Genomic DNA, 23,514 nt, shown 5'->3' on the forward strand with positions numbered 1-23,514 from the left:
GTTTCCAGGTTAGGAGCAGCAGAGGGCTGAAAACCCTGCTAGGGTCCCCAGTGACTTACATCCCTAGAGACAGGCAGACACTTTAATGAAGTCGTTGGTTTGAGAGCTTAATCCCAGGCCTCAATATGTTCTCTGTGTTTTTGGAATTATCCTTCCCAACATTATTCCAACTTAGTTCTCTGCCTAAATAAGCAATCTGTCCTTCCAGACCCTGGTAGGAATTGGCCCCTTCTCTTTGACAGTGTCCAAGCTGCCTCGGAGCAGATCCCTCACCTCTCCCCTCCCTCTCCTCTCAGACTCTCACCACCCATGGTGGAGAATCGACTCCTCAGGGGAGTGTCCTCTCTTAACCCCTCCTCGTACAGCACTTGCTGAGGTCGGATATGGGATGGTCTTATCAGGGCAGAAGCGTGTGGTGTTCTTTTGTGCTCAGCAGAGCCTGGCCTCTAACAGGTGATTAACAAGACATGGGGAAGGGGCTGGGGTAGCTCTGGTTAAGAAAAAGCTGTAGCCAGGGAGGCCTGTTACGGTAAGAACTCTTCCCAGCCCCAACAGGGTTCCAGGGGCCTGGCTTAGCTAAGAAGCACCCACCGAAATCCAGAGAGATGATGGCGTCTCCTGGAGTGGGAGCCAGCTGGGCCAGCTCCTCAGGCTCCTCCTTTAGCTTGGTGAAAAGGAAGTTACTCTTCTCAGACGCAGCCCCCTTGCCACTGCTATCAAAGATGCTGTTCATGGCCATCAGGTGGGGCTTGAACAGGGATTCCGTCTGGTCCATGGAGAACACCACGTCATTCTTCTCAATCTCACTAATGGGGGAAAAGAACCATTCAGACCTTCCACATTTTCTAGAAAAATTCTGCTCCCCCAGATGCATGGAAACCCTGACAGCTAAGCTCTCAGACAAAAAATGGGTAGGACCCCAGGCACTGGCATCTTATAAAGAACCACACAATAGAAGTGTGTGAGCCATGGAGGTAGTGACAACAGAGGTATCCTCTGAATGTATGTCCATTTCGGATCCTGTTTTATTAAATATTATTGCACTTGAGTGGGGTGGTATGTATGAGGTCTGAATGCTTTTGTTTTTCTGTTTCTAGAAACAGCTAGAAATGACCTCCTCTAGCTTTCTTTCCAGGTACTATAGAGTGAAGGCATGACATCTTTTTTTCCCAAAAGCATGAGCAATTCTCTTTCCTTTTTCCCCATTCAGAAAATATTGGCTACTGTGTGCTATCTGCCTCCCCACCTGGGTCAGATGCATGGCATAAATGACAGATGACAGGGAAAGGGCAGAAAAAAAAAATCCCAACCAATCCCAACCCAGTATCCCACTGTTCTAAGACATCCACAGGAATCCTCTCAGTCACTAGGGTTAGCCCTGCAAGAGCTCCCTGAGGTGGTGCCCAGGGCGCTGAGAGGCCTGGCATCTCCTAGGCCTGTCATCCTCAGTCTGGGAAGCTTGGGCACCCCCACATACCCTGCACCAAGGCCTGCCAGCCCTCACACACTCACCTCAGGACGTAGTTGACACACATGATGCACTGGGGCTGCAGGTTGCGAGGGTTGTAGATGACTGTCCCCTGGGTTTCCAGCCACACGTAGCCCCCATGCTTTGCGAGCATCCGGTACTGGCCACTTACTACCTGACCCTTGGTGCACACTAGGGGAGAAACAGAGCTGAGCTTAGGGAGGTGGGGCAGGGGTGTGCACCACAGGCTCAGCAGATCCCATGGGAGGGCAGTCTAATCTACAGAGGAACAGACAGAACAGGGCACCAGGACAGTGAGGACCAGGGAGAGTGACCTGGAGGGAGCTTAGGGATCACCTCAGCCAACTCTTCATTTTAAATCTAGGAAAAAGAGGTGAGAAGAGGTGAAGTGACTCGCCCAAGGCTGTCCACTGAGGGAGGGACCCACTCACCGTGCAGCTGTGCAGTGGCCCATCCCCAATCCCTGGACAAGTCAGGCTCACAGACCAGCTCAGCTATAAGCAGAACCAAGACCAGAACCTGCCTTACTTTCTTCACGGGGTTCAATGGGAAGAAGCCCCTTCACACTGGGTAAGGGGAGCCATCCCCTGTCAAGCACTCCAGGTTGGGGGACTTCTAAGCAGCTTGGAGAAAGCCTGACCTCAGGGCAGTTTTTTTGTTTTTTTGTTTTTTTCTTTGCAGCAGACCCACCACCAAAACCTGCTTATGAATAAAAGCATTTAAAAAATTGATATCTTTGATTTTTCCAGGTCATCTGTCAGGCTTGCCACCTTTCGGTGCATCGAAGGTTTGTGATCCACAGCAAAGGCGGAGGCGAACCACCTCACCCTTTCTCATTTGGGGTTGAGAAATGTCTGGGACCCTGGCAGCCCACACACAGTCTCTTCATAAGCTGTAATAAATGTCTTACACTCCTTCTTCTCTCAACTGCCCAGCTAGGCTTCCTGCTTGTGAGGTTTTTCCTCTTCTAGATTGTTCTACCAAGTGTTCATTTAAAAAGTGCTTTTATTGTCTACCTTGGGGAAGGGTTTCACATCACAGGACTGTCCTTCCCCAGTCCAGAATGCTCCATCTTCTTCCATTCAAAAGGAATCAGTACATCTCTTTAAAGTCTAATAATGTTAGAATTTTTGGTATTTTTCTGAACTGCCCATTCCTTGTGAATTTATAGAACTCCAGCTCAGAAGCTCCCAAATCACAGAGACATTAGGAAACAGCATGGAGGGAGGATTGGGAAATCTTGCTAGTTTGGGGATTTTGAGAAAGGAACAATCCTTCTTGGTTTTGGTTTCCTCCTCTGCAAAACAGGATATTGATAATAATAGTAGCAATGGTAATAATCGCCATCATTAGCTACCCAGTGTACCACTGCCACTTGTCCTGAGGATCGAATGTATCTACATGGCTTATCAGGCACATAAGTGTTGACCAACTGTCACCAACAAATTTTGTATAGGAAAAGCCACCTCTTTCTTAGAGGTACTAATACGTATTGTGCCCATGCCCTGCCACAGACAATTTGTTATAGGTTGGTAGATAGTGTCATGAGGGGCCACTTGGGAGGATATCCAGGTTCTCCTGGTAGGCTTGCAAGCCTCCTCCCCATTCGTCAGCCCCATACAGCTGAAGAATGTGGCTGTCTTCATACTAGTGCAGTTTAGTAATCCTTTACACTTATGTTTTGTTTTCCTCTTCAAAATTTTAACAAGCACCTGCAAGGTGCAAGAATTCCCGTAACTTACATTTGTATAGTGTTCAAAACTATCTGATAAGATGAATTCATTTCTGCAAAGCATTTAGAACAGTGCCTGGCACATAGGGCACTCACTAAGGATTAGGTCATCATCACTGCATTTCATAGGCAACACCATGGGGTGCCTGTTATTATTCCCACTTTACAGCTGAAGAAACTGAGGCTTAAAACTACTGATTCCACCTCAGTGGAAACAGTAGACAGAATTATAGTTCAAATTAAAGATTCCTAGTCTAAGCTTTTTCTGTTTGCTCTTGATTTTTAAAAATTTTACCTTCAATAAAACACATACCTATTTGAAGTATACAGTTCAACAAGTTTTGACATACGTACAGTGAAGACGTAGAACTTTTCCATCACCGCCCCACCACCCCATTTTTTATGCCTCTAGGCAATCTTCATTCCCACCCTGGTTCCAGGCAACCACTCTTCTGCTTTTTGCCACTATATATTCGAATTGTCTTTTCTAGATTTCCATGTAAGTGGAATTGTATAGGAGTATCTACTCTTGTGTCTGGCTTCTCTACATTTAGCATGTTTTGAGATTCATCATGGTGTTGCAGGCATTTGTGGTTTATTCCTTTTCATCAGTGAGTTGTATTCCGTTGCATGGATGTACCATAATTTGTTTATCCATCTGCCTGTTGATGGAGGTTTGAGTTGTTTTCAGTTTTTGGTTGCTGTAAACATTTATGCATAAATCTTTGTATGGACATATTTTCATTTCTCGTGGGTGCAGCTAGGAGTGCAATTGCTGGATTACATGTAAAGTATATGTTTGCAAGAAGCTGCCAAATTATTTCCAAAGTGGTTGTATCATCTTGTCTAATCTTTTAAACAAAATCCTGTGCCACAGGAAGGATAAGTATTTTCTTTTAATACAAGGAAACTAAGGCCAGAGGGTTATGATTTGCTTCACAGCTTACAAGACAATAGTGAGAGAGTCTGAGCTACACAACACGTCTTGTGGCTCCTAGTACAATGGTCTCTTGGTTAACTGGGTCTACAAATCACTGGGAAGACCAAATTTGCTGTTGCCACTGTCCTAAACCATCATGGACTCAGCCAAGGAAATAACTTTTATCCTCTCTGCTCTCCCTTTAGCTGTGCCAGAGGCTCCTCTGCTGCAGTAAAATGATTCTTGCACAATTTCAAGTGCCTGTATTTAACTTATTTAGACGGTCCTTAATGCAAACCAAATTCAGCGCTCTTACTCTTTTTGATCAAACAGTGCAGCAAGCAAAGGTTTTAACTGCATTTCTAACAATTGCAGGCAAGGGCCTGCTCTGTCAGTAGAATATAATTAACGCCAGCTTTCTAATCATCTGGTCATTAATGCCAGCCTTAGTGAAGGGCCTGCTGCTTAATAGATAGGAAAATAAGATTAAAGGCCATAAAAAGCCTAACAGCACATAATATCCTCATATAACAAAGGGAAACTGACCCCTAACCTCGCCCCCAGAGTAACAATGTACAAATTATTAATCCATTTGGAAATTACAGCTTTCAATGATCTAAATCTGGTTGAGCTTCTCCAGGCATTTCAACGGTAAACCTTTACAGGCTAAGACATACATGTGTGTCAATGGGGGACCCCAGTGTGTGACTCTGGACCCGTCTCAAACCTGAGCGTCCAGTTATTCTAGAGCATGTGTGTGACTCTGTAGTGCAACTTTATTTGCAAAACCTCAAGGACAAACGAGAGACACGGGTCAGGGGCAAGGGGCAAGCTCCTGTCAGTTATAACTGTCATTAACCCATTTTCCAACCCATGCAGATTTCCCTTGGCTGGTTGTGGGCTTGTCCCTTTGCTAGCTACGGGTTTCTGAGCTCAGGGCAGCTTTACTTGGCTCTATCAGGGGGAGAGAGAGCCTGTGATTTCTATTTGGGCTGTGAATTACCTTTTAGTGTGCCTAATGCGTAAATACATGGATTCAGTGAAAAGCACCTTATTTTCTCTAGAGTCAGCAGAAAACATGAACCATTTTTATCCTAACCCTTTTTATGGATTGAAGATGTTCTAAGAAGAATGAGAGGGAAAATCCTTTTTATATGCCTAGTGAGAAGTCACAATTTTTCTTTCCTTTGACAGTAGCTTCTTCTGCTTTCCCATCCTAGAAGATAAAAGACGATACTGTCCTCCAAGAAGTCCCAGAAATTTTTACATTTGTCCCTTGCTTTGGCTTCACCCTTAGCTTGGAAGGAAGGTTAGACTTTTTTCCCTAGTTTTACATCTAAAGTCAGGAAGGTCCAGAAAGCCAGGCCCTGGGGGAATCAGTGGGTCAGCTGGGCCAGAGCCTGGGCCCCTGAGTCCCAGTGCCTGGATGATTCTGTCACCTGCCTTTGAAAACAGGAACCCCTCAGGGACCAGGAAGCATGAAGGAATCCCAAAGGGAAGGCTGGAACCAGATGTTACAATTTCAAAGCTTGGGCAGGCTAAGGTGGGGTCACATTCACAGGCATAAAAGAGTACCTCTACCCCTACCCCATTTCTGGGTTCCTGAGTGGGGCTGAATCTAGGTGGTGGTGGTGGTGGTTTTGTTGTTGTTGTTGTGTGTGTGTTTTGCCAGAGAGCACAGTGAGAAGCTTCTCTGAGATATCATAATGGGCCCTGTTGTACTGTCAAATCAAACCCAAAGCCATAAGGAAGAGGCAGAGGAACCAATAAGAAAGAAAATATCTCACTCCTTAAGAGTGTTAACCATGTTCACATACAGCTTGTGGGGTTGTGACTCTGTTGGCTGCTCTGAACTTGGCTGTCCTAGCCTTGGGGTAGATGGATGGATTTAGGAACCATGGACAAATGGCTGCACTTCATTTTCTCCATTGCCAGCAGGGCCATTGGGAATCTTCTCAGACTTACTTTACCAATTTTTAATCCTCCCATAATCCTCTCAGCACCACTGTCTATACCACTGTGGGCACTTGTTTTGACGCATTCTTTTCCAAATGTAGTTTTGCCCATGGGTTTATATAGTGCATTTAGTGCCTGTTCTGTACCAGACCCTATGCTAGATACTGAGGTTAAAGATATGAGCCACTTGTTCCCACAGAGCCCACAGTCCTCTTTTTTTCCTCAGAAATAAGATCGCTTAGGACAGGAATCAATTCTACCAACTTACATCACCCCCAGTGGGCCAAGTACAGGGTTATAGGCCCAGAGCCCTTGCACAGTGATAAGTTGCATGGATCCAAGGGAATGGTCCTGGATCACCTGCCTATAGGAAGCCTGAATTGGGAACATAGCCAAGGATACACTCTAGAACTTCTCTGTCCAATATGGTAGCTACAAGCCAAGTGTGGATATTTACATTTAAAACTACATTGTATAAAATTCAGTTCCTTGGTTTCTCTGGCCACATTTCAAGAACACTTCCACTGCAGAAAGTTCTATCGGGCAGCCCTCTTCTAGAGTCCTTGCACAACTCAGGCTTCCTTCAAACTGCAAAGCAGAGTTTCCATACGCCATCCCTGGGTTGCCTGGACAGCCTTTTCTAAAGCTCCCTTGATCCAGCAAGCAAGCTCTCTGAGAACTGTGGCCTACCTCAACACATGTGGTAAGCTGGACCCATAATATTTTCCCTTCTGTTCAGCCTGAGCCTCCCCGATCCTTCAAGGTCCAACTCGAGTGTCCTTTCCTCAACTCCCCCTGCCCTCCTCTTCTGTGAACGTATGTACTCGAATCTACAGCATGCACCCAAGTTAATGATATGTTGAATTACATGTTACTCTCTACAGTGCTGTGCTACAGGGTGTACAAACCACTGACTGCACACAGGCACTCCCATACCACAGAGGTATGGGAGACTGAGACTCAACCCACCCTCTAGTGTCTCAGCTGTGTACCTTGGCACGGATGTGTCTCCCTGGAGGAAGTGTCCTTTTTCTGATATGCACCAAGGAGTCTATAGGCTGGTGGCCAGCCTTGGTTTTCTAACCATCTTGAGGGCATGAGTCTTGTCTGCCACACAAGACAGCAGCTCTGTGGAGGAAATGACCTGGTCTTCTGTCTCACCGATCACCCCCCACTCAAGGCCAGATACCACAGACACAAGGAAGCCACAAGGGGCACTCCTGGAACTCACAGTTCTGGTGACTCTTGGTCATGTTCTCGGAGTCTAGCGCATGGTAGAATTCATAGGCTGAGCGGCCAAGCAGCTCCTCAGGGTGGTAACCAATCAGTTCTGTGATTCTGAGTTTTCAAAAAGGCAGCATGTAAGGAAAAAAGACCATATTAACTTAGCACAGCATGTAGGCAGCACCTAACCCCAGAAGGCAAATCAAACACACACATGCAGACGAACACAATCCAGACTTTCCTGTTGTACCATGTATCCAAGCAAAAGAGCACTGTGCTCAATCTACAATTGCAGGTTTAACCAAACCCCTGTTGTTCCTGCCCTTCCTGAAGCCATGTTTGGGAGGAGAGAAAAGCACCAGTTCTGAGGACTCCCTCTCCCCACCACCCCGGTACACACACGTCTGTTCTCCAAGTACCCCTGGAAGGGGCTCACCCCCAAGTTTTTGCAGATGAGGGAGTAGACATCCAGGAAGGGCAGACAATTGCTTGATGCCTACACAGGTGTCCAGGGACAGAGCAAGAATGGAAACTGGGGCCTCTAGTTGCTATGTCAAGCTCATTCTAGTAGAAGGCAGTATAAATGAAACATGAAAATTATGTGGCCCCAGGTAGAGCCACCTTTGTCTCTGTGTCAACCAGCATGTGAGAGGGAGTCCAGGCAGGCAGAGGCAGCCTGTGCTTAAACCTTCACTTTTCTGCAGGGCCTGCCTGTGACCTCAGGTGCCTTCAGACACGAGGTTTGCCTTCCACGACTTTTTCTACTTGTCCCTCACATTTCAAGGAAAGGAGGGCGGCAAGGAGGTGCTGAGAGGAAGAAATATTAAATCATAGTCACAGAAATGTCCCTTATCATACTCGAATAGGCAGCTCTGAGATGACAGCACTTGGCTGTCATTTCAGTGTCCCTTTCTTCATTCTGTAAGGTATCTGGTTTTGATGGGAAGTGGGCAGAGGAAAGGGTACATGTGGAGAACCATGAAGGATCACTTAACACTCTTAGGACGCTTTGTTCTGTGCTGGAATCACTAAAATAAAAAAAGCCCTGCCTGAGAACCACCAGGTTGGCCGCTTTACCCAATATCATGTCCTACTATATTAGGCTATATAATACCTCCATATTATCTCTCAAAATCTAGGTTCTCTCACAAACTTTAAATAATGGCTTCGCTGTCTTGTTTACGTGGCCTATCACAAGTTAGAAGTGATGCCACAGTCTCATTATTACAACTCTACTTTGGAAGGCGTGACTCCTGGATACAGTTCTGTAATTTATCCTTGTAGGGGATCAATAACATGGAGAGGAAAGCAGAAGCAGAAAGCAGAAGCAGTGGCTCCTTATTTCCTGTCTCTGCTCTCAACCCACCCCCCAAACAGGTCAGCTTTCATATGTCTGTCAGACCAAATTGCCCTAAAATACTATTTGCATCCTGCCACACCCCTATTTAAGTATCTACAACTTTCACTTTTGCCAACCAGACCAAAAGTAAATGCTGCCTAACTTTCAGTTCTCCCCAGAACCTACTCTCCACCTTTTGAGCAATTCCATTTTCAACTCATCTGTAAAATGTTATGCACTCTCTGTCATGGAAGACCCCTCTCCCCTCAGTTCCTCATGCCTGGAAAACTCATTCTTGCTGCAGAAGCTTTATGCCTTCTCTTCTCCCCTCTTCTCCCAGCCCTGACACCTCCAGGACCAGCTCAAAGCCTCATCTTCTCCACAGAGCCCTCTCCAATTCCTCCAGCATGACATCTCTCATGAAGTCCTAAGGAGTATGCACAGTATTACAGAAAATTATGCATTTGTCTCCTCACATCCTAGGCTGTCAACCCCTGAACTCAGGGACCACTTTCTCCTTTTGCTTCCTCTATAATGGGTGCTTAGTAAAAACCTCAACAGCTGACCAGTAGATTGATTTTCTCTTTGAACCTACGGTACAGATAGACACCTGTCTATCCCAATACTGCTAAGGAACCTGGGCACTAAGGATCTACTTTTCTTTCTAGAATAATGTGATTAACTGTCTCAATGCACACACACACATGCACACATGCACACACACACATATATACACACACACACACAGAACCTGTCATGATATTCTATCCATCCTTTCTTCATTCTATAAGGCATCTGGTTTTGAAGTGGGCAGAGAAGAGACAAGTTCTCTGCTTGGGTGAGACTTTGGAGGTTAAAGCCTTTGTCAAACAAGGAGCAACTCAACAGGGCTGAGAGGCTTAGGTCTCAGCTGATTCAGCCCAATGGAGATTTCTCCAGTGAGATCCTAGCAGCTCATTTGTGCCAGCCAGCTAGTCTCAGAGCAGAAGGATCTGTCCCTTCGCTTGACCCTGAGCAGAGAGGTCTCTGAACTCACTAGCAATGGATACATTATCTGGCAACCTGACCCTGGGGCTGGCACCCAAGTACACCTTGACAAAGGTGGAGACTGGGGGGAACAAGGAGATAGAACAGTGCTGGTCCTACGATCAACTAGCTTCGCTGCTGGGTCAGATGACTTTCAAGCTTAGCCTGGGAACTAGAACTGCATGAGTGAGCCCTGCTGACAATGGGCTGACCATCTACAGGCTCACTGACTTGCCAGATAAACTGCTTCTGTTCCTGGGCAGGTATAGAATTTTCTAGAGACCCTCCAAAATGAGTCTACTGGCATGCTAGGAAAGATGTCTTTCTACTCTCTGAAGGAATTAAATTTCCTTTCGAGATTAGAATCTTTAAATTAAAATGTTCAAAGTAGATGTTTATTACAATCAGCCTCATAATAAAATGTTTATCTAATTAATGTATCATCCATTCAAAGGCACACAATGGGCATGTTTTGGAAGTGGACAAACAAACCTAGATTTCAGAACTGCCAGATATCTTCCCAGTAGCAGCTTTCATTTATCTTGTCAACTAAAATAAATATTTAATGTCTTTCTTCATTCCTTTAAACAGACTACTATAAAAACTGGGAAATACACCACATCCCAAACACAATTGAAGAACATTTGAGTTGTCAAACTTCACAAAGCCAGGAAACCCCAACTTAAAGCTCATGGTCATTTGCCCCCATGTGCAGGCACGTAGACGCCAGTGGGGAGGTTAATGAACCGAGCTTGTTTATAAGGTCGCTCCTACGGCACACAAGGGCCTTCCCCGCTCATTTCCCCCAGGCTCCAGACAAGCCTTCCAAGCTGGGCTGTGATAACACGGGTTCATCTGCTCTCTCCATCAGGGGCCAGGGAACTGGTTTTTTTTCTTTCTTTCTTTCTAATTAAGGACCCCTGACTCACTGGGAAAAAGAAAATCAGTTGGAGGTCACCCATAAATGTAAAAGTCAACTCAGTGGGGCTATTCTAAGAGAAGAGAGAAATGTACAAGGACTTAATTCACCAGATTTCAAACATAAGAACAGAGGATACTTTTTAATAATAAAGTCAAAAAACAGCACACCAAGGATGCAGTGAGGAGAGAGATGCAGATAGATAGGCAGCCACAAGGAGGCAGAGGAAGGATGAAAGGAAATAGGAAATACGGTTTTAAAGGGGGTTGTTAAACTCTGAAGTTGGTGTTACCCCAAGTGCCTATGTGGGCCAGCTCTCTGAGCTCCAGACTTCAGAGTGAGATGTGCCTTCAAAATGTAAAATGAATGATTCATTGCCCTTTACTCTCAAAACTGTTGAGAAGCTCTATTCAAAATACACCACCTCTAGCAGAGTGCTTGCAAAAAAATTTCTCTCTTGGCTTCAGTGTGAGTGCTGCCACCTCAAGTGGCAGAGAGAAATCCACCCAAAGGCCTGAGAAGGCTCGCTCTTCTTCCCCGCGTGTAATCGCCAGCACCCATCCATGTGTGGTGCAGCGCCACAGTCCTTGACTTGAGATGCCACTGCCTGGAGTCACGCAAGATCTGGCTGCAGTTTTTACCCCGTTCCCTACACGAGTAAAGGATTTGCTAGGTAAATTAATCATGTAAGCAAGATGGTGAGAGAGTATTTAAACTGTTTAAGAGGATAAAAGTTTTAAGTACTTGTAACCACCTATTTGTTTTCCAAAGAATGTATCTGCTAATAAATACCTCAAGTCGGCTTGCTTTCCTTCCACACTCTGCCCATCGCCTCTCCTCAGCACCCCGTGATTTATCTCATTTTGGTTTCTATATGTGCTTATAAGCTTTGACACTACATTTCCTTACTAATACCTACACTGTTCACTAACTCAGATTTCAGCGCCTTTGGTTGGTTTTAATGTATTTTCAGCTAGATTTTGTTTGCTTTAAACAGTACTTAAGCCTTGTGTTTTCCTCAAATACTACATGGTTATATGAAATCTATAAAACCAGCTCTGTAATTAATGGGAAATCCATTTCTATCCTATCTATCTGTGGAGTGTTACAGGGTACCTGTGGGGGTAAGTATATACATAGGAAGGTTGCGTGTGTGTTTTTACAACTTATGGCTCTTTATTTATAGTTATCCTTACTGATAATATCTTTAGGATCCTCAACCTTTCCCTCACTTTTACCATTTTTACTTATTCTCAACTTCATTGTACAAAAACAATTCACCATAAATTTATCCACAGAACTTGGAATGTAGGCATCTTGATTTATTAAACTGTAACTCCTGATATTAGTATGTCCTATGTTGCATAAATCCAATGACAAAACAGGGTTGCCCTCAAATTCTTTATCTGTAAAAATTATATGACCTTCTTTGTTGATTTGAAATTTTTACTGTAATTTTGAAAACTTTTCCCCTCGTGATACTGCTCCTATCCACATAATTTGGTTTTATAATTTATTTCTAAGATACAGGAAGACTCCTACAACTGACAGAATCGTAGTAGGATGATATGATAATTAGAAAGGCTTTGCTTCTATCTCCCTGATGGCTTGGTTTCCTTCACAGTTCTCTCTTTCACCACTAGATGGCACCTCCACATGAATTTAAGAACCACCCTATTTTAAAGTTAAACTACTTGGGAACAACTTTTGTCTTCCTTTTGGGTAAATGGAACGTTGTATTTTGTACCATTCACTGTGGTTTCATTAAATGGCTTATGTCTCAAACTCTCAACTCCTGGCGATCAGGAATCATCTCTTTTACTTTGATGTAATGGTCTCTAGCACACAGTTACATGGCAGATGCTCAGTAAATGACAGTTCGTAACTGGTTGCTCAGTATTTTGGGAAACAGAGTATAATGCCTATATTTGAGTCATAAATGAAGAAAAGATCATTAATTCCATCAATAATCAGGACATTTTTCTTTTACCCTGCTACTCAACTTACTCCCTTGTTAGAGCAGTTGACCATAGGTACATAAATGTGATTGACATATTAATTGTTATGAAATTTACTTTTTAAAGTGTTTACTATTTTTAAAATAATTAATGCAGGACTTAATATGGTACTCTGATCCCTCATTAACAGGAGGACAAATGCATTTTGAACCATCTGTATTCCTTTATTCAATTTCAGATGTTTCAGAAAAGGTTGTTTCAGATTCAACTGATTTGACCTGAGAGTTCAGTGTAAAATTAGAGTTGTCTTTTTCTCTTCCACTTCTCTCCCTTCTTTCCTGTCTGCTTTCATCTTTTTCTCCATGACCCTTTTTCTTTTTTTGCTTGATTGTGTCTGTGGTCTCAGTATATCTAAGACAAGTACCAAACTGTTTCAAAATTGATTTTGTGGATTCTAACTGCCATACATTTTCTTCAGATTCTAACATTTCTTGTAGGAAAACAATCCCCTTTGTGGGAATCACAGCCCCTTGTGCAGATGTCATTAAACCTAGTGAATTTCCTGATTAAAATGGAGAACCCCTCACCCCATTAGGTGTCATGGACAGGCATTGGTTTTTGCAGCATTTGTCTCTGAAGGGGAATTGAGGTGGAGAGTGTGTATATGTGTCCATGTGCATATGCTTCTCCCCATCCCAACACAAAGAGTGAAAGCAAAACAAGCTACCAAAACCAAAAAATCCCAGGCCTCATCAAAGCAATTAAGATATAACACTTAGGGATTAAGGACTTAAAATAGTCACTTCATCAACTGTCTAAGCCACGTCTGTGCCCTTGTTAACTAATCTGCTAATCGGTTAAACACAACTTCTGTGTGACACAGCATTCTATGTCTTTAAATGCTTCTACATGCAGCTCTCCAGCACCACTGAATTCAGACTTGGGGCCATGTAATTAGATTTCTTGAAAGGCAAGATTTTGCTGAAAATGCAGTGTGTCCCACAGAACTTATAAGCAATATCACCCTCTACATTATGAGTCACAAAGTCCTAAATCACGAGGCTTCATACTTCCTTTAAGCCAGAAGCTACCCTGCCTACCAGCCCTGAGCCAAACTAAGAAGTCAGCAGAGCGTCTTTCCCCTTTCTATGTACATTTCCTCTCCAGCCACATTTAGACATCCAATTCCTTGTGTTTCTCTCGCTCTTCTTTTGTCCAAAGGTTAGTACCTTAAGAAAATTACCTGAAACTCATTTAAACCAAGATAATGAATAAAGGATAATGCTGAATTACCCTTTCCAGAGGATTTCTTCTCACTGTAACAAGGATCAAAATCTTAAACTGAAAAAAAATCTCTTCTATTATCTAGGGATGCCAAGTTATTTTCTAGGACAGTAGGGTTTTCCCAGTGCTTATGGAGTCACATTACGGATGTGCTTCACTCACCAGGGTGAAGCACGTATCTGACTTTCATCATCCACAGCACTATATATGCTCCCAGGCTCACATGGCTAGGTCGGCTTGAGCCACTTCACCTCACAGCCAGTGACACAGGAGCTATGCACTGGGATTGTCCATGTTATCTCACAAGACTACTGAGAGGGGTGCATGAAGCTGTGTCTTCTGCCCAGAACATTCACTTGAATACAAAGACTGCATCTGATAAATAACCGTACCTATAACATGGATTCCTACAGTGCCTGTCACTAAAAGGGCGATCTTCTTCTTGAACCACCATCATTATCACCACCACCACCACCACCACCACCACCACCACCACCACTACCACCACTAACAATTACAATAAATGGTGACTGTGTCGAAGTTCCAGGACGAAAGGCTTCATACATGACATTTTCTCCCTATGAGGTTAGAGCATTTCTTTCTACTTATATAACTTCCGACTAGCTACAAAAGCTGTGAGTCTTGGCCCTACTGTGGTCAGAACTGACGGACAGGAATGACTCAAGGATACTTTTACAAAAGTTCTGAAATTGTGCCACAAGTGGTGGCCAACTCTAAGAAGGGGCGACCAACCAACACCAGGCCAGTCTGGAATCAGAGGAAAGAAACCCCATCCTGGAGAGGAGGGTCCCTCCCATGAAGAAACCAGCTGCCCTTGGGATGTCCAGCTGATAAGAGAAAAGTGGATAGGCCTGGGGGAGGCTGAGCAGGAGCTTTTTTCCTGGGGTTCCGTGGTTTCCTGCTGGCTGAATAAGACAAGGCAGATTCTTGCTGATCTGGGGGTCAGATTCTTCCTCTTCCTGCCCCCCAGCCATTAACTGCCTTCAGAAGTGATTTCGGCTCCTTGAGTTTAGTGGAAGATTTTGCTTTGGAGGTGGCCAAGGACAGGAAGTAAGATATAAGCAACAACAAGAAGCCTCACATGTGTTGTGGTGTCTGGACTTCTCAAAGTGTTTGCACTGTCATTATCTCATTTTACAACGACCCCATGAAACAGGTTGAGAAAGTGTTATCTCTGTTTTGGAGAAGGGGAAACTGAGATCTCAGGGTCTCCTGAGGAGAAACCCTAGAAGGTGAGAAAAGAGTGGCAAAGAGCTGCGATGGGAACTATCACCCTGGGACACATGGCAGCTCTAGATGCTGCAGAAAGCTGAGGTCAGGCGGGGAGATCTCTGCCAGGAAGAGCACATCCGGGGTGTGCTGCTCAGCAAGCCGCAGTGGCACTTACTCAAGCCAGGCCTACCCTGGGCCCAAGTCTTTTGCATTTCCTGCCCTCCCTGGGGCCGGGCATTGCTCCGGGCATTGGTTCTCCCCATCTTCCTCCTCCTACCTCCCATCATCAGGCTCCACAGTCCCAGAGGCAGGGCTGGTGGGGGAGTTAGGAGCTGTAGGGTGTTTAAATACTCCCACCTATGACAACTCCAGCCTCTTCCCCACCTGCTTCAATCTTCTAAATGAGGTAAGAATCCGAGAGGGCATGACTTGCATAAGCAGTCTTAGGCAATCTTTCAACAACTCTAATAAAGGTGATAATAAGAGCTAACACTGAACATTTATTACTAAATTTGAACCTAGGCCATCTAGTCCTGAAGCCCATGCTCTTAATCACTACTGTGACTCCGAAGAGACACTGGGCCTGGCACTGGGGGTTTAGCGTCTAGCTTAGCTACCTTCATCTTAGCCTTCAAAATGGCTGAACAACAGCTGGAATGGAGTTGCATGCAGGAAGGAATAAGGCAGAGGGAAAGGCTCAGTCAGTAATGGAAGAGGGTCTGTCTCCAGGGCAGAAGCTGATGCTCCTTACCGGCCTCTGAAGCAGGAGTACAGATGGAAGTTTTTAGACTCTTCTCTTTCTCCTGCATCAGAAGACCACCTTGAGAATTTCCTCAGGAGCCTGATACATGTATGGAGAAATACGTTCACACCACAATGATGAGAAGAGTTGCACACCAGGAAAGCTCTGCAGATGGACCCTATAACTCTGTCCATGGGAGACCACCAAATACAGTACCGGGAACCTCTGAGGGGTACTGATGCAATGAAACAGTGGCACAGGTCCATGAACATGGCACCCGGCAATACCACGTCTATGTCCAGTTCCATACGTTTAATACAGGCACAACTCCCCCCACACACAGGTAAGACCCATCTCTGCCCACAGCATACACACTTATGGCCCCCTACCTGTCATCACAGTAGGTGAACTTCATGTCCATACTGTGGCGGCTTAGGAAGGTCTTGCTGTCCAGGGGGATGTCCATGTGGGATGGGTGCTGGATTGGTTCACACATGATGATGAGGCAGGACAGCAGGGGCTCCTTGTAGCCACACAGACTATTGTGAGGAGGGCAGTTGTTGTAGACTTTCACTTGGCCCGTGCAGTGCAAGACCTGAGATAGGCATGGAAGGGTCAGACATGGGGCTGAGTGCTGGGGGTGGGGGTAGGGCCTTAGGCATCCCCCACACTGCTATCGCCCTACACCTGGGACTCCAACCCAGGCCTCGTGTTGCCCTACCTTCCAGGTGGCTGACTTGAGGTTGACAGTACGGCCTCTGTTGGTGACCGTGCACTTCATCCTCATGAAGAAGTCTCGCTCTGTGGACATGTCTTTGCTTTTTTTCCCAAAACCAGAGCCTGAATGTGGAAGGATGGGAAGAATCAGCTGAAGTTAGTTTTGTATGGATATTCATGAGAGAGGCCCAGCTGCAGTTTTTCTTGGCAGCCTATTGTTTGTATTTTCCAAATATCTGCTCTCTTAGGACCTGTAGTCTGCCATCAACACTGAGCTCCATCATGGCCTGTGGACTAATGGTTCCCACTCTCCAGCTTATCTCCTCCACTGGAGCATTAACTCCCACAAGGTAGGAGCTGCTCCATCATTTGATTTCCCATTGCTTCTGGAACATGGTCAGTGGTGCCTTCAGAGCAACGAGACAATGAGTGCCTACCAGCCACTAACTCAGCAACGCTTTTCTGGGGCAAGGACCAGGTTCTTGCAGAAATTCCAAGAGACAATCTGGGTGAGGCCACCAGTTACTCCAAGAGTGTAAGCCTCACAGGTTAGAAATGTCTCTCAGACACTCCCATCTTTCCTTTATATAACCTGTCTCTCAGGAGGAATTTAACCCCTCCTGTACTCCATTTGCAAAATGCAATAGCTGTGTTCAGGATACCATGCCATTAGCTTTCTCCCTGAAGTGACATATGTATCAAGGCTCTAGAGAGACTTCTGGTATGAATCTCCTTACAGTGGATTTGGTGAGCAAGTCCACTTTACGGATTAACTCAACCTGGATCATATCCTCTCTCAGCAAGAATTACATAAATCACCAAGACCAGCAATATAGCTTCCTTCCTTATAGTTGCCAAACAGCCTATCCATTCAGAACCATTTTCCACTTTTTATAAAACAAAGTAATGAATAGAGTGCCAGCTGAATCCCACTTGTGTGTGTCTAAATCCTGCCTACACCACCATCTCTGGTTCCTACTTTCAAAGATATAATCCTGCCCCTACCCAGCATCATAGAACAATCTAGAGCCTTCTTTCAAATAGTCACACTACTTCCTCCAGGAAGTCACCAGCCCCTGCACTTAAACTTCCAGAGGACCTTGACTTGACTGACATATTCCTGAAGAGTTATATGTCAAAGGAATTGTGGCACCCTTGAACAAAACTTCAACATCCTTAGGGGACCCCACTCAGTAAGAGACTGAATAGTGAACTTTTTAAAAAAAAGGACAGAACATTCCTTCATCACGATTATAAAACCATTTCTCCCACACCAAATTATGATTCTTGCCATTTTAATTTTCAGAGGTGGGATTAGCATACAATGAGATATACCTGTATCTTGGGATCTGGCCCCACCACCAGGATCAGACCAGTTGTTGGGTATGAGGGGGCTGGAGGGATTCATTTGTGGCTGTTGCTTGGGTATTACTGAGGCCTTTTAACTTGCTAACCTCTGGATTCTCTCCATGCTGACATTGGATCTTTCCTTTTTTTCAGACGGAGTCAGGCTCTGTCGCCAGGCTGGAGTTCAGTGGCATGATCTTGGCTCACTGCAACCTCTGCCTCCTGGGTTCAAGTGATTCTCCTGCCTCCGCCTCCCAAGTAGCTGGGATTACAGGCATGCACCACCACACCCAGCTAATTTTTCTGTTTTCGGTAGAGGGTTTCACCATGTTGGCCAGGATGGTCTCAATCTCTTGATCTCGTGATCCACCCACCTCGGCCTCCCAAAGTCCTGGGATTACAGGCGTGAGCCACTGTGCCCGGCCTTGATCATTCTTTCTAAAACACTGCTCCACACAGATTACTCCACCCCTGCACAAAAACTTCAATAGTTTCCCCATTGTCTATGGAATAAAGTTCAAGGCCCTCCACCTGGCCTTCAAAGCCTGCCGCAATCTGCCTCATGGTTTTCTTTTCCTCTAGGAACTCACACTAACCCTTTAGGTCTAGATCATGAGTCCACCCACAGGCTAGCACCTTCAGTGAAGACTTGCTGATTCATGAGTTTGATCCCAAGTCCTCAATATGCAGGTCAAGAGATCTAAAGTTCTACTCAGATAATTAGAGGTCACTTGGCTGTGAATCATGGCACTTGAGAACTGAAAGGTCGTCGCCTTTGCCTAATCCAATACCAGCAATTTGAAAAGACAGACTGTGAGGAACAGAGAAGTAGGGTACTTGCTTCTGGTCACAGACTCAAACTCAGACTATGGTCAGTGGTTGAACTGAGACTAAGAACCCAAAGGCCCAAGGGTTTCTGGAGTAGAGAAGAAATCAATCTTTGGTTTTCTCAGGCTTTCTCAAGCTTTAAGCACCTACCCATTCAGAACATGAATCTCTTTTTAGAGAAATTTAGAAAGTCTGGTAGCCCTTTCCCCATAGAACCAGACAAGACATTGAGCAGCCCATGGGGTGCTCTCTGCCAGTGTGCTCTAGGACCCAGGTGGCCTAAGGCCTGCAGATGAGAGAGCAGAGGAGCTGGGTGAGGGAGCTGTGGCAGTGGTAGAAGAGGAGGTGGTTGTAATTCTGTACTTTGCAGGCTCAGTCTGTAACAGGGTGGAGGTGAGCCAATGAAGTATCTGCTTTTGCAGCATGTGTGGTAATAAGAGCCAAACCTTGTAGGCTTAGCCTCACTGCCTCTGTTATTCAGGTTGGACAAGCATAAGCCCCATGGCAGTGACAGGTGATATTATTAAAGAGGACATCTAGACATGCACAGAATCTGCCCAGACCAGTGACAGAATCTCTCAGGTTTGGAAGCGACCTTGACAGTCATTAAGCCCCACTTCTGCCCAAAGCTTCAGTCCTCTTAACAATGTCCCTATTCATGCCTTTGTTGAATGGCCACAGTTACAAGAGAGGAAGCTCCATTGCCATTGCAACGTGCTTTCTGCCTGTGTGGGTCCTCTCATCCACTGGCACCTGCTGGGTATCCCCATGGGTAAGGTCCTGTATGCTAGATGTTTTTAAATCTCTTCTCTATCAAAACCTACTTGACCTATGTCTCATCAGGGTACCATTTCCTGTGGTAGCTCATCTCCAAAAGTAGCTCCAACAATCCATGCCTTTTGACACTCACGGCTTTGTGTAGTTTCCTCCCACAATGAGCCAGGGCTGTCCTGTAACATGCTCTAACCAACAAGATGGGGCAGAAGTGATGCTCTGCCAATTTGAGGACAAAGCTTTGGGAAGGCCTGGCAACTTCCACTTTAGTGCTTCTGGGAGCCCTGAGCTGCCACATGTCTGGCTACCCTAGAGACACTGTATGGAAAGGGAGAGTCTCTGACACTCCATGGAGTGAGAGAACAGTCCCATTGTCCCAGCATGCCAGCTGAATCCAGGGTTCCAGCCACCTGCCACAAGGTCCCAGATGTGTGTGAGCTATCCTGATCACCCCAGCCTAGTCTGGCCCCCAGATGACTACAGCCCAGCTGACATCACATGGAGTACAAGACCCACCCCACTGAACCCACAGAACGCTGGGAGATAATCATCAAAGCCCTATGTTTTAGGTGGTTTGTTCCACAGCAATAGATAACTACAGTAATTCCTATGAGCACTTTGGCACAGACTGGTTTCTCACTGGTTTGGGTGGTGTCATTTGGCAGAGATGCTTGACTCTTGGGTGATGAAACCTCCTAGAGACCGTGTCCTAACCCAAAGGAGTCCCCTAGTAGTGGGACACCAGGCACCATGTGGGGCCAGCAGGAGATATTTCTGAGTACCGGGTCCTCTCAATGCCCCAATCTCATCTCACAGGCTACACACTTAAATGGAGGGCCAGCCTAGCTAATTTTTTTAAGGACATCCATTTTTCCTGCATCGCAAGGCCATGAGCTGTCTCCCTTATACTTGTAGATAAATGGGAGGCAGATTCCCACCCAGTGGGGGCAAGAAGGAAATAAACACAATTAAGGATACCATTTTTGAGACTCAGGTTCTCACGAATCTCCTCGTGGTCGCAGGGATGAGTGAAGTCAAAGATACTATGTCCTGTTAGCTCCACCTGTTTCAAAAACAAGGTTAGGCATCATTATTCCTAACAGTGAAGTAAAAGACTCCAAGAGGAAGCTGAGCCACCTTCCAGATTTGGAGGCAGGGAGGAGATTGAATTGGGTTTTCTCATAATTCCAGTCCAGTGTCAGGTCCACAGACAGAAAGATGTAATGGGGGATTACTGCTGACAGAGACTTGGTCTGTTAATGAGTCAGTAGAGAGCTGTCTACCAGGATGGACATGAGCAAAGCCAAACCCAATGCTTGGGGGTAGGAGTGTGGCCTGAGGCATGTGGCCTGAGGTCAGTGAGGGTCACAGTGGTCATTTATAGGGAGAGGTCAAGTGGGATTGTGGCTAGCACCTTCTACTCATTTCTACCCCCAAATGGAAACATTTCTTCTTTTGAAAGAGATAGAGGAGGGTGTCACCTGTGTAAGTCCCATGAACTTGCTGATGTTTTCTGACAGAAAGATCATGTCGCCATCTTGGGTCACCACAGCAATGAAACCCTCCAAGGCTTTCAGGTACAAGTTGTCCATCTGCTGGTCAGCTTCAGCTTCAGACTCATTTTCGGAGCAAACTGGAAAGAGAGGGGGGTGGGACAGCTTACATGAATGTGGAGTGAAAACAGATGTGACTGGCACAGATAGGCATTTGCCAGGGATGGCACAAAGGCATCAGGTGGACTTTTCTGGAAATGTGCACTGCCGACCATCTGAATGTCTGCCCCAGCCCAGCAGCAGGACACTGGATGAGCACCACTGCACAGAGGACACCCTGACAGGGGCTGTGAGGACAGTGTGCTTGTTGTGACAACAGTACTTCTGGCACTAGTAACGGGAGCAGTAGGAGCTGCTGTGTGAGTGGTTCGGGGTGGAAGTTTTCCCAGGCTGCCCCTGGCAACCACCTGTACAGCCTGTAGACTCGGCTCTTGTCCCAGACCAAAAACACCTCTTGGGCCCCAGGTCTTTGGTTGTTATACACAGACCACAGACTTCATTTCAGCCCTTTTCTCCTAGTTCATTATTTATCTCCAAAGACATTTACTTATGAAAATTTGTATTTATTCAGTGCAAACATCAATCAAAGTATGCCTGAATATAACGGTAGTCACAGTAGTAGGAACAAATTTTAGCTGCTAATATATACTGCAATCACTACATGAAAGGTACTGCACTAAGCATGCTATGTAATCTTCACAATGACCTACGAGGTAGATACTATTCTTAATCTCATTTTACAGATGAAGTGTAGAGAGGTTAAGCCATTTGTCCAAAGGTATAAAGATTGCAAAGTCAGCAAGCTTTGACAGCTGAATCCAGAAGCCACATTCAACCATTCATAGGCTTTGGAGTTAAACACAGGTTCTATTCCTAGATCACCCTCCTATTAGGCTATGACTCTGGATAAGTATCAACCTCTCTGGATATCACTTTCCTCATCAGCTAAATGGGAATAACAATTTCCACCTCTGAATTGTAAGGATTAGATAAGTATGTAAAGTGCCTCAAACTATAACAACAGTAAATTCTTTCTTCTTTCTGCTGCAAGACATGCACTACCCTCAAATTGCTCAGATCCCGGGTGAGGAATATATAGCGCTCAGAGATGCAAAGCTAAGTAAAAGTTCAAGGGTGTCATAGCTGGGCTCCCAAGGAAAAGTGTAGATGGGACGAGCTCTAAGGGTCAGAGGATGAGGGGGTCGCTTTGGGGTGATCACAGACAACTAACTGTTCCAAAGAAGATTTGCAGAGACTTAGAAAAAACAGATTTCACTCTGTGGAATGAAAGAAGGGCCTTCTGAACCAGATGGGATTATGTGAGCACTGGAAAACACCTGGAGCAAGCTCCCTCCTAGACTGAAGAGAGGCCCATCTGGCTCAAGAGGAGAATCCATCTCCCAGTCTCAGAGATTGGGCTGGTGAGACAGGCCCAGTGTCCTGGAGGGGCCTCACGTGTCAAGCAAATGTGATCAGAGGAGTGCATCTCAAAGCACTGCTTTGGGGAGATTAGTCTGGCAATGGCATACAGAAAGGCTTGGAGAGAGTGAAGCCCAGAGGTGCAAAACAGAGTGAGCAGGCAACTGCATTCTCAGCAGGCTGTACAGGTGGTTGCTGGGTGCAGCCTGGGAAAACGTCCACCCCGAACCACCCACACTTTGAGTATCCTGGCCTGTCTAGTATACCTCTGCTATCTGAAAAACAGACTCGGCTCTTGTCCCAGACCAAAAAAACCTCGTAGGCCCCAGGTCTCTGGTTGTTATACACAGACCACAGACTTCATTTCAGCCCTCTTCTCCTAGTTCATTATTTAATTCCAAAGACATTTACTTATGAAAATTTGTATTTATCCAGTGCAAACATCAAAGTATGCCTCATTTGATTTACAGAATGAGGGGATTAGAGAATAATTTGTCACTTGCAAATATTAATATTCACTTAACTAAAAGGAGTCTTTCAAATGGAGACTATTCTAAGGAATGTAAAATGCAATTCAGTGTATGGGCCACTTGACCAGGGACACACCAATGCTGTGAAATGTCGTTCAAGGGCCTTTCTGCAAGGGCACTGGATTTCTCTTTTATCTGTTTTCTCGAGCCTCTAAATTTAAGCTTTGGGTTACCTGCCGTTATTCCTCAAGAAGAACAAATCCAAATTACAAGATCTTCCTACCAAGAGGCTTCAGTGGAGGAACAGGGGACCAGCTACCTTCCAGGACACAGGATGAGAGAACACGCCGGAGTCACAGATGCCTTCTGCACAGCATCACAGTGGGTCCTGTCCAGGGATGGGCAAGCCTTCAGAGCCAAGAGTTGGGCTGTACAGAGTAATGCCCCGGTGGCTTTCCCTCTGTTTTGCTAAAATGGTGAACCAAAATAAGGGAAATTCTTTCCTCTCCACACCCTGTTTCAGGTGGCTAGCCTGGAGAAGGGAGAACCACAGGTCATGGGAATGGCCTTATACCATACATATAT

The 23,514-nt window shown here is 45.5% G+C and overlaps 1 protein-coding gene across 1 annotated transcript in view; it reads right to left on the reverse strand.

The window, feature by feature from the left end:
* Positions 1–23,514, reverse strand: part of EPAS1 (endothelial PAS domain protein 1) — a 90,201-nt gene that overhangs the window by 9,219 nt on the left and 57,468 nt on the right. The window contains exons 3-9 of the mRNA XM_010364307.2: positions 20,969–21,120; positions 20,466–20,550; positions 16,543–16,661; positions 16,211–16,416; positions 7,328–7,434; positions 1,513–1,660; positions 592–806 (exon numbers count right to left, since the gene is read on the reverse strand). Coding sequence (XP_010362609.1) covers positions 592–806; positions 1,513–1,660; positions 7,328–7,434; positions 16,211–16,416; positions 16,543–16,661; positions 20,466–20,550; positions 20,969–21,120 — 1,032 coding nt within the window. The remainder of the gene's footprint in view (positions 1–591; positions 807–1,512; positions 1,661–7,327; positions 7,435–16,210; positions 16,417–16,542; positions 16,662–20,465; positions 20,551–20,968; positions 21,121–23,514) is intronic.

Source organism: Rhinopithecus roxellana, chromosome 17 (assembly GCF_007565055.1).
Source record: "Rhinopithecus roxellana isolate Shanxi Qingling chromosome 17, ASM756505v1, whole genome shotgun sequence".
NCBI classification, from domain to species: domain Eukaryota; kingdom Metazoa; phylum Chordata; class Mammalia; order Primates; family Cercopithecidae; genus Rhinopithecus; species Rhinopithecus roxellana.